The following is a 13136-nucleotide window of genomic DNA, read 5'->3' on the forward strand; positions in this document are numbered from 1 at the left end:
GGATGGGGAATAACACATACTAAACATTCTACCAATCCTAGATATGGCACTCTGGGACCCAGCCCCGCTCCCACAAATTTACCCACAGCTGGTCTTTCTCTGTCATCCCTTGCTAGAATATTATGTCCCATATCCCTTAAAAGTAGTACTCCCAAGTCTATTAATTCTTATTTACTGTCTTACTTTCCATCTTCTTTGATACAGCACTTTGAAAATCTGTTCCGAGGGGTGCTCACATGACTTTTACCAATGCAGGCTAGCTAAGTCTTGCAAATTTTTTGAGGTTAGTCACTTTTCTCCCTTATCAGACCAAGAAAGTTAGGCTGGGCCTTAATCCTAATTATTAGTTTATAAACTAAAAGAGAAGATAGAGTCAGCTTCCAAGACAAGCATCTATGGCATCTTTTGGCACAGGGGATGTTCCAACTCTTATTAGGAAAGAGTAGGCCAACTCTTCAAACTCTGAGGGTTTAGGGAGGTCTTCAGAAGCATCTATCCATGTGTCCTCATCATATTTTCAGGATTCCAGATATTTCCAATCACAGGAAAACTGGGTCTCAATTTCATCCCAGTAAACATTTGGCTGAACATTGAAACATCTCTAGGTAGAAGTTTAAAATTTCTATTAGATTTTGCATTGTTCAACTGTGTCTATTTTTCTGCTACTAAAGCTAAAAGCATGTTTTTAAGCTACCAAAGAATCTCTCTGACTCTTAGACTTATTCCTTAAGTCTTTACCCTCTTGTTAATGGCCCCCAGTTCCTCATTATCCCTTAGTAGGATGTCAGTTTAATTTAGCAGTGTCCACACAACATTACTATCTGCATAGGAATTTCTATCCATCTTTCAAATCCCTGAATTTCATACCTGCAAGGCATTCCCTACCCCAAGAACATTTCCTCAGGTTATTCTAATTAAATCTGTAGCAATAAAAAAAAAAAAAAAACACATCGTATGCTGGAAACTATCAGTATTCCACATACTGCCAAGGTTGGCTACTTCATTGCCCACAAACTGATATGAGCCAATCTCAGAATTTCATCATGACTGTTTTATTGTACTAGGTCAGGTCCTCCAAGAAGGAACTATCAAAATGGGATTAGAAATTTAAGAGGTTTGGGGGGGTAAGGTACATATGATAAGAAATGGAGAGGGAGCTGGGGGAGGCTATCAGTAGTTAATGCATGTCTAACTCCTGTGCAGGAAGAGAGAAGAAAAGAAGATTGAATTTTTTAAAACAATGTCTACAATACATTTCTAAGAAAGTTTAGGTGAAGGCAATACAGAGTTTTTGATCCAGATTCACCTGTAAAAGAATTCTACATCTCCCAGGGATTTTGTCACCTTAGTATCCTTTTCACATCCTGTGACTACAGTCACAACCCATGGAAGGATGGGTTTAGCTCAAATGTAGTAATGGATTTTAAAATGCAGGAACAGGGGCAAGTGATAGATTAGGCTTTCTATGATATAAAAGGCTCATTTTCTTGGCTGTTATATAGCATATATCATATGACCCAGCATTCCCACTTCTAAGTGAAATGAAAGCATGCATCCAGAAAGAGAAATGAAAAGCATGCATCCAGAAAGACCTGCTTGTGGATGTTTATAGCAGCTATATTAATAATAGTTCAAAATTGGAATCAAGCAAATTTTTAACTAGCAAATAGATTTTAAAAATCATATACATTCAATGGAATTTACTCATCAATAAAAAGAACAAACTACTGACACATTCAACAGTATAATCACTTCAAAAACATTATGATAACAAAATGGTGATATTACCAAAAGTTCTCTATAGGTTTAATGTAATGCCAATCAAAATCCCAATGGCATTTAAGACCCAGAATAGCAAAAGCAATTCTAAGCAGGAAGTGTGAATCAGGTGGTATAGCGATACCAGATTTCAAACTATATTACAGAGCAATAGTAACAAAAACAACATGGTACTGGTACCAAAATAGGCGGGTGGACCAATGGTACAGAATAGAGGACACAGAGACTAATCCACAAAGCTACAACTATCTTATATTTGATAAAGGAGCTAAAAGCATGCAATGGAGGAAGGATAGCATCTTCAACAAATGGTGTTGGGAAAACTGGAAATCCATATGCAACAAAATGAAACTGAATCCCCTCCTCTCGCCATGCACAAAAGTTAACTCAAAGTGGATCAAGGAGCTTGATATCAAATCAGAGACTCTGCACCTGATAGAAGAAAAAGTTGGCTCCGATCTACATATTGTGGGGTCGGGCTCCAAATTCCTTAATAGGACACCCATAGCACAAGAGTTAATAACAAGAATCAACAAATGGGACTTACTTAAACTGAAAAGTTTTTTCTCAGCAAGAGAAACAATAAGAGAGGTAAATAGGGAGCCTACATCATGGGAACAAATTTTTACTCCTCACACTTCAGATAGAGCCCTAATATCCAGAGTATACAAAGAACTCCAAAAATTAGACAATAAGATAACAAATAACCCAATCAACAAATGGGCCAAGGACCTGAACAGACACTTCTCAGAGGAGGACATACAATCAATCAACAAGTACATGAAAAAATGCTCACCATCTCTAGCAGTCAGAGAAATGCAAATCAAAACCACCCTAAGATACCATCTCACTCCAGTAAGATTGGCAGCCATTATGAAGTCAAACAACAAGTGCTGGCGAGGATGTGGGGAAAAGGGTACACTTGTACATTGCTGGTGGGACTGCAAACTGGTGCGGCCAATTTGGAAAGCAGTATGGAGATTCCTGGGAAAGCTGGGAATGGAACCACCATTTGACCCAGCTATTGCCCTTCTCGGACTATTCCCTGAAGACCTTAAAAGAGCGTACTACAGGGATACTGCCACATCGATGTTCATAGCAGCACAATTCACAATTGCTAGACTGTGGAACCAACCCAGATGCCCTTCAGTAGATGAATGGATAAAAAAAAAATGTGGCATTTATACACCATGGAGTATTACGCAGCACTAAAAAATGACAAAATCATGGAATTTGCAGGGAAATGGATGGCACTAGAGCAGGTTATGCTTAGTGAAGCTAGCCAATCCCTAAAAAAACAAATACCAAATGTCTTCTTTGATATAATGAGAACAACTAAGAACAGAGCAGGGAGGAAGAGCAGGAAGAAAAGATTAACATTAAACAGAGACATGAGGTGGGAGGGAAAGGGAGAGAAAAGGGAAATTGCATGGTAATGGAGGGAGACCCTCATTGTTATACAAAATTACATATAAGAGGTTGTGAGGGGAATGGGAAAATAAACAAGGAGAGAAATGAATTACAGTAGATGGGGTAGAGAGAGAAGATGGGAGGGGAGGGGAGGGGGGATAGTAGAGGATAGGAAAGGTAGCAGAATACAACAGCTGCTAATAGGGCATTATGTAAAAAATGTGGATGTGTAACCGATGTGATTCTGCAATCTGTATTTGGGGTAAAATTGGGAGTTCATAACCAACTTGAATCTAATGTATGAAATATGATATGTCAAGAGCTTTGTAATGTTTTGAACAACCAATAAAAAAAAATTATGATAAATGAAAGAAGACAAACTGAAAAAGCTACATACTCTGTGATTCTGTTTCTATGACATTCTGAAAAAAGGAACAATTCAGATCAATGTTTTATAGTATGTTGGCAAATAAATGAATTGCAGACAGGTACAAAGACTCTTTGAAATTATAGAAGAATTCTATTTCTTGACTGTAATGGATTAGATTACACTATATTCTTGTTAAAACTCATCAATCTGTATACATGAAAAATGGATTTTGCTATATATGAATTATATTTCAGTAAACTTGATTTTAAAAATAAAATAACCCAAAGAAGGTCAATTATAAAAAGTTTTAAAGGATATTAGTCTAGATCCAATTATGATCCAGAAACAGCATTACCAATCATGGAATTTATAACAACTCTGATAATATAATCACTGGATTTAAAGGAATCAATTGATGGATAAATGGAAACTCTAATGAAATATATGGAAATGTACTACAAACACAATTACTGAAAATGGAATTTCAGTGTAAGGATTTAGTACCCAGTTAGTAAAACTAAGGATAGAATTAGTAAACTGAAAGATAGATGACAAGAAAAAATATCTAGTCTGAGGAAGGGGAAGTCAAGAAGCTGATATATATAAATATGTGTGTGTGTATAAATTTATATATATATATGACATATATATGTCATGTATATGACACATATGTTTATAAGAATATGAGACTCTTATGCTTCCAATATGAGGTGCCCCCCAAAAGCTCATGTGTGAGACAATACAAGAAGGTTTAGAAGAGAAATTATTGGGTTATGAGAGTCTTAACCCAATCAGTTAATTAATACCCTGATGGGATTAACTAAGTGGTGACTGAAGGTGGGAAGGGTGTGGCTGGAGGTGGGTCACTGAGGATGTGCCTTTGGGGTATATTGTATCTAATAAGTAGAGTCAGTCTCTGCCTTCTGATCATCATGTGAGCTGCTTCCCCCCTGGCTTGAGTACATCCCAGGAATTGGCAAGATATCATCCACCCCACACTCAAGTAAGTAAAAGTAAAAATTCTCTTGAGAAGAGACCAGTGGGTACCCTTCTTGCATAAGAGGACCTAGGAAGTTTTTTCAACATGCTTAGCTACCAAAGAACTTAGAGGCTGCTGCAGCCAGGGTCTCTGAAGGCTTGGTTACTACTCAAGATGACAGCAGGCCTTGGCATCCACCACATGGTACTGGTTCTGCAGGAATGCAGGATGCTGGGGTTACTTCAGTAAACTTGACTTTAAAAATAACCCAAACAATGTCAATTATAAAAAGGTCATGGAGGCTTTTGCCAAGATTTCAAAGAAAGGCTTGGGAGGCCAGGCAAAGTACAGCAGAGTTGGAGTCCCTGTAGTCACCCCTTGAGAGGGCAAAACATGGAGATGTGAAGAGGAGCCAACGCTGCAGTGGAGACCCCCAAGATTAAGAAATGCCAGTTCTGTGGAATGTCCACTGGGGAAGGCTGCAGGAATCAATCTGAGACAAGCCAATAGAAAGGCCATTTGAGTTGCAATCAACAAAGCCAAAGGGGCAGAGCTACACAAGCCTTTTAGACTGAATATCACCATGCCATGTGTTCCAGATGCCAGATGTGAAGCTACAGGTCTTGTTTTCTCAGCTGGATTTCAGTCTTCCTTTGTTCTCATCCCTTCTTTCTATGCCCTTATTTTTGTGAATGGAAGTGTTTGTTCTCTACCTTTATATATTGCATACATGTAAATCACTTTTGATTTTTACAGGCACTCACAATGCAAGGTTACCCTGAGTATCAGAGGAGCCTTTGGACATGAACTTTTGGGCAATCTTGAACTGTTGAGACTATGGGGATTCTTGGAAATAAACAAAATGTATTTGCATTGTGAGATGGTCATAAGCTTTTAGGGCCAGTGTGGAATGTTATGGTTTGGATGTGAGGTACCCTCCAAAAACTCATGTGTGAGACAATGCAAAAAGGTTTAGAAGAGAAATAATCTGGTTATGAGAATCTTAACCCAATCAATTAATTAATCCCCTGACGGGATTAATTGAGTGGCAATTTAAGGCAGGTAGTTTGTGGCTACAGGTGGGTCATTGGGGGCATGGCTTTGGGGTATATATTTTATATCTGGCAAGTGGAGTCTCTCTCTCTCTCTGCCTACTGATCATCATGTGAGCTGCTTCCCTCTGCTATACTGTTTGGCCCCAAGGAATGGATCTGGCCTTCTGTTGACTGAGACCTCTGAAACCGTGAGCCCTCAAGAAAACGTTCCTTCTCTTAAAATTGTTCTTGTCTTTAGGGTTCTGTAGTTTTCATTGTATAAATCTTTCACCTCTTTTGTTAGGTTGATTCCCAAGTATTTTGTTTTTTTTTTGTTTTTTTTTTTGAGGATATTGTGAATGGGGTGGTTGTCCTCATTTCCATTTCAGAGGTTTTGTCGCTGATATACAGGAATGCCTTTGATTTATGCGTGTTGATTTTATATCCTGCCACTTTGCTGAATTCATTTACTAGCTCTAGAAGTTTCTTTGTAGAACCTTTTGGGTCTGCTAGGTATAGGATCATGTCATCTGAAAATAGTGCCAATTTAAGTTCTTCTTTTCCTATCTTTATGCCTTTAATTTCTTTCGTCTGTCTAATTGCTCTGGCCAGTGTTTCGAGAACTATGTTGAATAGAAGTGGTGAGAGAGGGCATCCCTGTCTTGTTCCAGAGTTTAGAGGGAATGCCTTCAATTTTTCTCTGTTTAGAATGATGCTAGCCTGAGGCTTAGCATAGATAGCTTTTACAATGTTGAGGTAAGTTCCTGTTATCCCTAGTTTTTCTAGTGTTTTGAACATAAAGGGATGCTGTACTTTGTCGAATGCTTTTTCTGCATCTATTGAGATGATCATGTGGTTCTTATCTTTAAGTCTATTGATGTGGTGAATAACATTTATTGATTTCCGTATATTGAACTAGCCTTGCATCCCAGGGATGAATCCTACTTGATCATGGTGCACAATTTTTTTGATATGTTTTTGTATCCGAGTGGCCAGAATTTTATTGAGGATTTTTGCATCTATGTTCATTAGAGATATTGGTCTGTAGTTTTATTTCTTTGAAGTGTCTTTGTTCGGAATCAGGGTGATGTTGGCCTCATAGAATAAATTTGGAAGAGCTTCCTCTTTTTCTATTTCCTGAAATAACTTGAAAAGTATTGGTATTAGTTCTTCTTTAAAGGTTTTGTAAAACTCCACTGTATACCCATCCAGTCCTGCGCTTTTCTTGGTTGGAAGTCTTTTGATTGTTTCTTCTATTTCATCTATCGTTATTGGTCTGTTTAAGTTGTGAGTATCCTCCTGACTCAGTCTGGGCAAATCATATGACTTAAGGAATTTATCCATGTCTTCACTATCTTCTATTTTATTGGAATATAAGTTTTCAAAATAATTTCTAATTGTCGTCTGTATTTCTGTAGCATCTGTTGTGATATTGCCTTTTTCATCCCGTATGTTAGTAATTTGAGTTCTCTCTCTTCTTCTCTTCGTTAGCATGGCTAAGGGTCTGTCGATCTTATTTATTTTTTCAAAGAACCAACTTTTAGTTTTGTTAATTTTTTCAATGGTTTCTTTTGTTTCAATTTCGTTGATTTCCGCTCTGATTTTAATTATTTCTTGCCTTCTGCTACATTTGCTGTTGTTTTGCTCTTCTTTTTCTAGGGTTTTGAGATGAAGTGTGAGATCATTTATTTGTTGGTTTTTTCTTTTTTTGAGGAATGAACTCCAGGCAATGAATTTCCCTCTTAAAACTGCTTTCATTGTTCCCATCAAGTATGTTAGTCACAGCAGTGAAAAAGCTGACTAAAACAGAGATGACTAAAACTAGCAATAAAGTCTATGGAGAGGTAGTAAAGTATGTAGGACTAGTGGTAAAGTCTATGGAAAGACCTGCCCACAGGATGTGAAGGTGATTTTGTTGTGACATCTGTCCCCACACTGATTTCCAGGGTTAACTTGGCAGGTCTCCCCTTCCTCTTTCATTGCTCCATGTGCATCCCTCCTGAAGCTGTATACTCATTCAAAGAGGAGGACCTTCCCTAATAGAGGAGGACTGTTCTTCAGTCAAGGGTTTATAAGTATCTGTACTCCCCTGCTAGAACCTCCAAACAAGCTCTCAAGAAAGACCTGTACTCAGAAGATAACTTAGATGTGAAGTAAGAAAGAGTTAGGACAAACTGAAACTTACATCTTTCTTGAATCTCCATCAACTTTGATGACCTGGTGAAGTATAGGAAAAGATGTCGAAAAGAAATACTAAATATAAATATGAATACTTCACAATTATAAAATGTTAAATTCACAAGAAAAAATACAACAATTCCAAAGTTTTATGCACCAATTAACAGGGTTTTAAATATATGAAGCAAAAGTTAAAAGAAATAAAAGAAACATACAGATCCACAGCAATAGTGAGAGATTTGAAGGTACCTCTTTTAGTGGTAGAAAAAGTACATATAAACCTGCAAAATCCATAATGGTATAGAAAATTTAAACAACAAAATTAACTTATACCAAGTGGCATATTTAAAATGCTATAAACAGTAAATTAAAAATATGCCTTTTTTCAAGTATGCATAGAACATTTAAGAAACTTGACTGTGTCATTAACTCAAACGTGAATTTTTCTACATCACATAGCTCTGAAATCATACAGAATATGTTCTCTAAATCCATTGCAATTAAGGTAATCTGGGTAAAACATGGATAACCAGAAAAATCTCTATATTCTTGGAATTTTTTATGAATGACCTGGAAATCAAGGTGAAAATCTCAAAGGAAGTTCAAAATTATTTTAAACTGAATTATATAGAGAACATTACATATGAAAATTTGTACAGCAATGTTTGGTGACACATACCTATAAACCCAGATGCTTGGGAGTATGAGGCAGGAAGATCACAAGTTCAAGACCAGCTTGGGCAACTTACCAAGACCCTGTCTCAAAACAAAAAGTTGTGAGATGTAGTGGCACAGTGCTTATGTAACATGCAAAAGACCCTGGGTTCAATCCTCAGTACCACCAAAAGAACAAAAACAAAACAAAACAAAAACCTTATGTAGTTATTTATGGGCAAATATGTAGCTTTAAATACAAATATTTTAAAAGGCTAAAAATCAGCTATCTAACTATATCAAGAGTTTAGGGGAAAAAACAAACTAGACTCAAAGAAATTAGAAGAATGTCAGATTAGTGAAATTGTAAACAAATATATAGCAATGAAGATCAGAGCTACAAAGTTTTTGATAAAATTAATAAAATGGATTAACTCCCAGTTTCAGAGGTCTCAGTCTCTGCCAACTTTATTGCTTTGGGCCCTAGGTGAGGTAGAACATCATAGTGGAAGGTCATGGTGGAGGAAAGCTAATCAGTTTATGGCAGCAAGGAAGCAGAGAGAGAGAAGGAGGAGCCAAGGGGTCAAGATGTGATCCTAAAGGGCACACCCACCTCAGTGACCCACCTCCTCCAACCATGCCCCACTGCCTGTAGTTAGCACCCAGTATAGTTGTACATTCAAATTGTTAATCCATCAAATGGCTTAATCCACTAATTAGGTTATGACTGTTGTAATATAATCATTTCACCTTCTGCATTAACACAGGAGCTTTGGGGGAACACCTCACATTCAACTATAACACCATTTCATAAGACCAGCATAAGCTTAATAACAAAATCTTTCAAAGAGATTAGGATAAAGAAAATCATATGACTATCCTCTAATAAAGTATCTGAAGAGGAATCCATTTCCATGCTTTAGTTTTTATTTTAATCATAACTTCTCTAAATTCAAATCTTCAGCAATGCTGCCTCCAGGCACATAATGGGTTCAGAGTGGACTGAATGGCAAACAATTTCTCTAGGACTTTGTATGATTCAATATATTCTTCTCGGCTTTACCTCATCTCAGGAAAAGATGGGAACTTATCCTAGGTCCCTAATCCTAGATCTTGAGTATGTATAAGATTTACTAGTAGAGGAGAAAAAGGGCCTCAAAGAAAAGAGAAAACAAAAACCAAAATATTTACAGAGGAAGACATGGAGCATGTTAATAAATAATAGTCCATTTTCTACCCTTGTGGGTATTACACAAAAAAATGTGGCATTACACAAAAAAAGTTCAGCAAGGGAAAGACTGTAGCTAGACCTGTATTCTTTGACCCTTTCATAGTCTAAAAAGGGAAAGTGATGACTAAAGGTTTCCGAGAAGGGGATGACCGTCTTTATAAGTATGTTTTAAGACTGATCTGGTGGCTGGGGTTGTGGCTCAATGGTAGAGTGCTTGCCTAGCACTGGGTTTGATCCTCAGCACCACATAAAAATAAATAAATAAAATAAAGGTTTTCATCCCCTTACAACTGAAAATTAAAAAAATAATAATGAAAGATTTCCTTGAGGTTTCCATCTTAGGTGCTGTAACATTATTAACATGAATGAGAAAGTTGAGACAAGAAGAAATTTGATGACATGTAGAGAGACATGATGGGAACTTGAGAGAGGCCTAATCATTTATAAGAGGCAGGGACTTAATGTAGCTCTAGAGTCATTGAGTAGTTTAGGCTCTCTAGACCTAGGAATCCAAGCTTTGTGAGCCTTGTTAACTGCTGCATCTCTTGTTTATTTATGCTGCTGGCTTATCACTAAGTATACCCACAAATTACAAATTAATTTATTCACTCAGAAGCATTTCATGAGTAAGAATAAGATTACAAATTAACTTATTCACTCAGAAGCATTTTATGAGTGACTTTTGTGTTTCAAACATTTTGCAAGGTCTTAACAAAAATATGTAAAAACTATCCCACACATAAGACAGTAAAATTTACTTTCTTGTGAATTATTTTAAATACTTAAGATATATAGGCGTATAATATTTTTGAAATGTTAAGTGAATGGATTTTTGTTTTATTCAGTTGAATTAAATGAAGAAAAGCACAAGGAACTAATAGAGAAAAAGGAGATGGAAATATCAGAGTTAAATGCAAAGTTAAGAACTCAAGAAAAGGAAAAACAAAGTGAAATAATCAAACTACAACTAGAGGTAGGTATTTTAAAGTCTACTGAACTTGAGGATATATTACTTAGTCTAAACAATACTTCAGTTATTGTTCAACACAGTGAGATAAATTTCAGAATTAAAAACACTTCTGTTTTTATGCTCATTCTTCACCAGAGGACCTGCTCAGTCAACATACAACCATCAGCCACACTGCCTGTCAACACTGGAGCTGAAGGTGGACTCTTTAGTTGTTCAGAAGATTCTTCTTTCCAGGGAGGATGTCATTTCCTCTGAGAGCGAGAACAGATAACTCAAAGACTGCCAGCATTTTACAGTCAAATATATATGAGCTTCATAAGACTGCCATTCCAGCCTGGGAGAGTGTTTTTAATCCTCAACATTACTCTCTCCAGAAGAAATTGTGGAAGTGTAGTAAACCAACTAGAAATTATTTTTGCTTTATCTGGATAAAAAGAGACAATTTTTTCAGTAAGGTTTTCTGTAAAAACACCTGTCTTAGAGGCAAACAAACCTAATTCCTTTTTTAAAAAAAAATGTTAAGGAACTTCTAGTACAGCATCTCATAGACTGAGGCTCCAGCTCTTGTTCTGAAGCTAATCACATGTCAGAATCTCAAAGATCCTGATATTTTGACAAAATATCTGTCCTTTAATTTTGTTCTTTATATTTTACCAGTCTCCTTTCTATATTCTTCCATCTCATTATGCTTCCCCACTTCAACTCCCATTTTACTTCATGTTGTAAGAATGCAAAGATCTCCGGGTATGGTGGTTCATGCCTTTAATCCCAGCAGCTCCGTAGGCTGAGGCAGGAGAATCACAAGCTCAAGGCCAGCTTCAGCAACTTAGCAAGACCCTTTTTCAAAATAAAAAAGGGATGGGATGTGGCTTAGTGTTTAAGTGTCCCTGGTACAAAAAAAGATAGTTCATAGGTCTTAGTTAAAATATACTGCTTATTCTCCAGAAACTGGTATATTCTTGGGGTGCTTGATGAGGTAATATGTGTAATCATATGGCAGAAAGGGGACTTATGTTGATTTTAGAAGTTCTTTGCTGATGCTGCTGGCTTATCACTAAGTATACCCACAAACAATAAAGAGGACGGATGGCCAACTGAAATAGAATAGGTCATGTTTCAAGATTCACCATTGACTTTTAAACTATCAGTTGGGAGTCTGTATTTTGTTTATTATCTAGGGTTTGTCATTAGTCTAGTTCAAGTATGCTGTTAACCTATATATGGAACTCTCATCTGTCTTTGTTATAACTACATTTCTCCCCTCAAACCAGAACACAATTTTATGGAGAGTTTAGAAGTCCTCGGAGGCACAACACTAAATTAGAAAGGAAGAATTATAATGCAGTATTGTTCAAAATAAAATTGGTGTGTAAGAATGATCTATGAAAATTTTTAACCTGACTTAGTTTAATTTGAATGAATAAAAATTCAAAGTAAATCAATAAATTACATCCAAATTCTACTACTTAGCTTCAGTTTCTAGAAAAGGACAAGTAAGCTTTCCTCCTATGACTCCTATAACACTACATTTTCTTGACAAAAGTGCCCTTATGAGAATGTAAAAATATTTTTTCTATCTTTAACTTAAACTAGATTCTCAGCTCTGGTTGCATTATAGAATCAGCTGATGCTGACTGGGTATATAAGTAAGTGATAGAGTGCTTGCCTAGCATGCACCAGGCCCTGGTTTCAAGCCACAATACTGAAAAAAAAAACACCTGATGTTTTGAGAAAAGAGAGTATGCTAGCTCTACCCCAGAGTCTCTAAAATAGTGCCCAGGTATTTGGTACTTCCTAAAGTTTCACCAAATAATTTTTTTAAATTTTTAAAATTTGTTTTAATTAGTTATACATGACAGTAGAATGCATTTATACACTTTGATGTATCATACATAAATGGATGGAGTTGGAGAATATCATGCTATACGAAATAAACCAATCCCAAAAAATCAAAGGCTGAATGTTTTCTCTGATATGCGGATGCTAATTCACAATAAGGAGGTGGGCACTAGGGAAGAATAGAGTTCCCCAAATAATTTTAATATGCAGTCAGGTTTAATCTTGTTTGGATTTTCTTTGCTCTTTCTTTAAAATTGTTTCTTAAAAGATTTTTATGTTGTCATATAAAGAATGCACTTAAATTATAGAGTATGTGTCAAAGGATATTGTGAATTATATTTATAGAAACATTTAATTTTAGTTATTGAACTAGAATCTTCTCAATAACTTTCTTTTTAAATTTCATTCAGTTTGATGCCAAACTAGCAAGACTTCAGACCAAATCAAAATCATATACAGATGCTACTGTTTTGCCACAGAGTATCTACAGAAGGGTATGTGAGATTTTTATCCCATGACTATTATTTAAGAAAATAAATTTTCTTAATGTTTTTCTATAAAAGTTACCTAATATTAATCTAAATATATTTAACAGATTTTTTTTGTATCCTTATGCCAGTTTTACCCATTAAATCTCACAAAACTGAAGTTATAAGCTTTTCACAATATATTTTTAAATACAAGCTTAAACC

At 36.1% G+C, this 13136-nt stretch overlaps 1 protein-coding gene across 1 annotated transcript in view; it reads left to right on the forward strand.

Moving 5' to 3' along the window:
• Positions 1–13136, forward strand: part of Ccdc152 (coiled-coil domain containing 152) — a 43102-nt gene that overhangs the window by 29157 nt on the left and 809 nt on the right. Inside the window, exons 7-8 of the mRNA XM_027936277.3 lie at positions 10481–10608; positions 12855–12938. Coding sequence (XP_027792078.1) covers positions 10481–10608; positions 12855–12938 — 212 coding nt within the window. The remainder of the gene's footprint in view (positions 1–10480; positions 10609–12854; positions 12939–13136) is intronic.

This window comes from Marmota flaviventris, chromosome 5 (genome assembly GCF_047511675.1).
Source record: "Marmota flaviventris isolate mMarFla1 chromosome 5, mMarFla1.hap1, whole genome shotgun sequence".
NCBI classification, from domain to species: domain Eukaryota; kingdom Metazoa; phylum Chordata; class Mammalia; order Rodentia; family Sciuridae; genus Marmota; species Marmota flaviventris.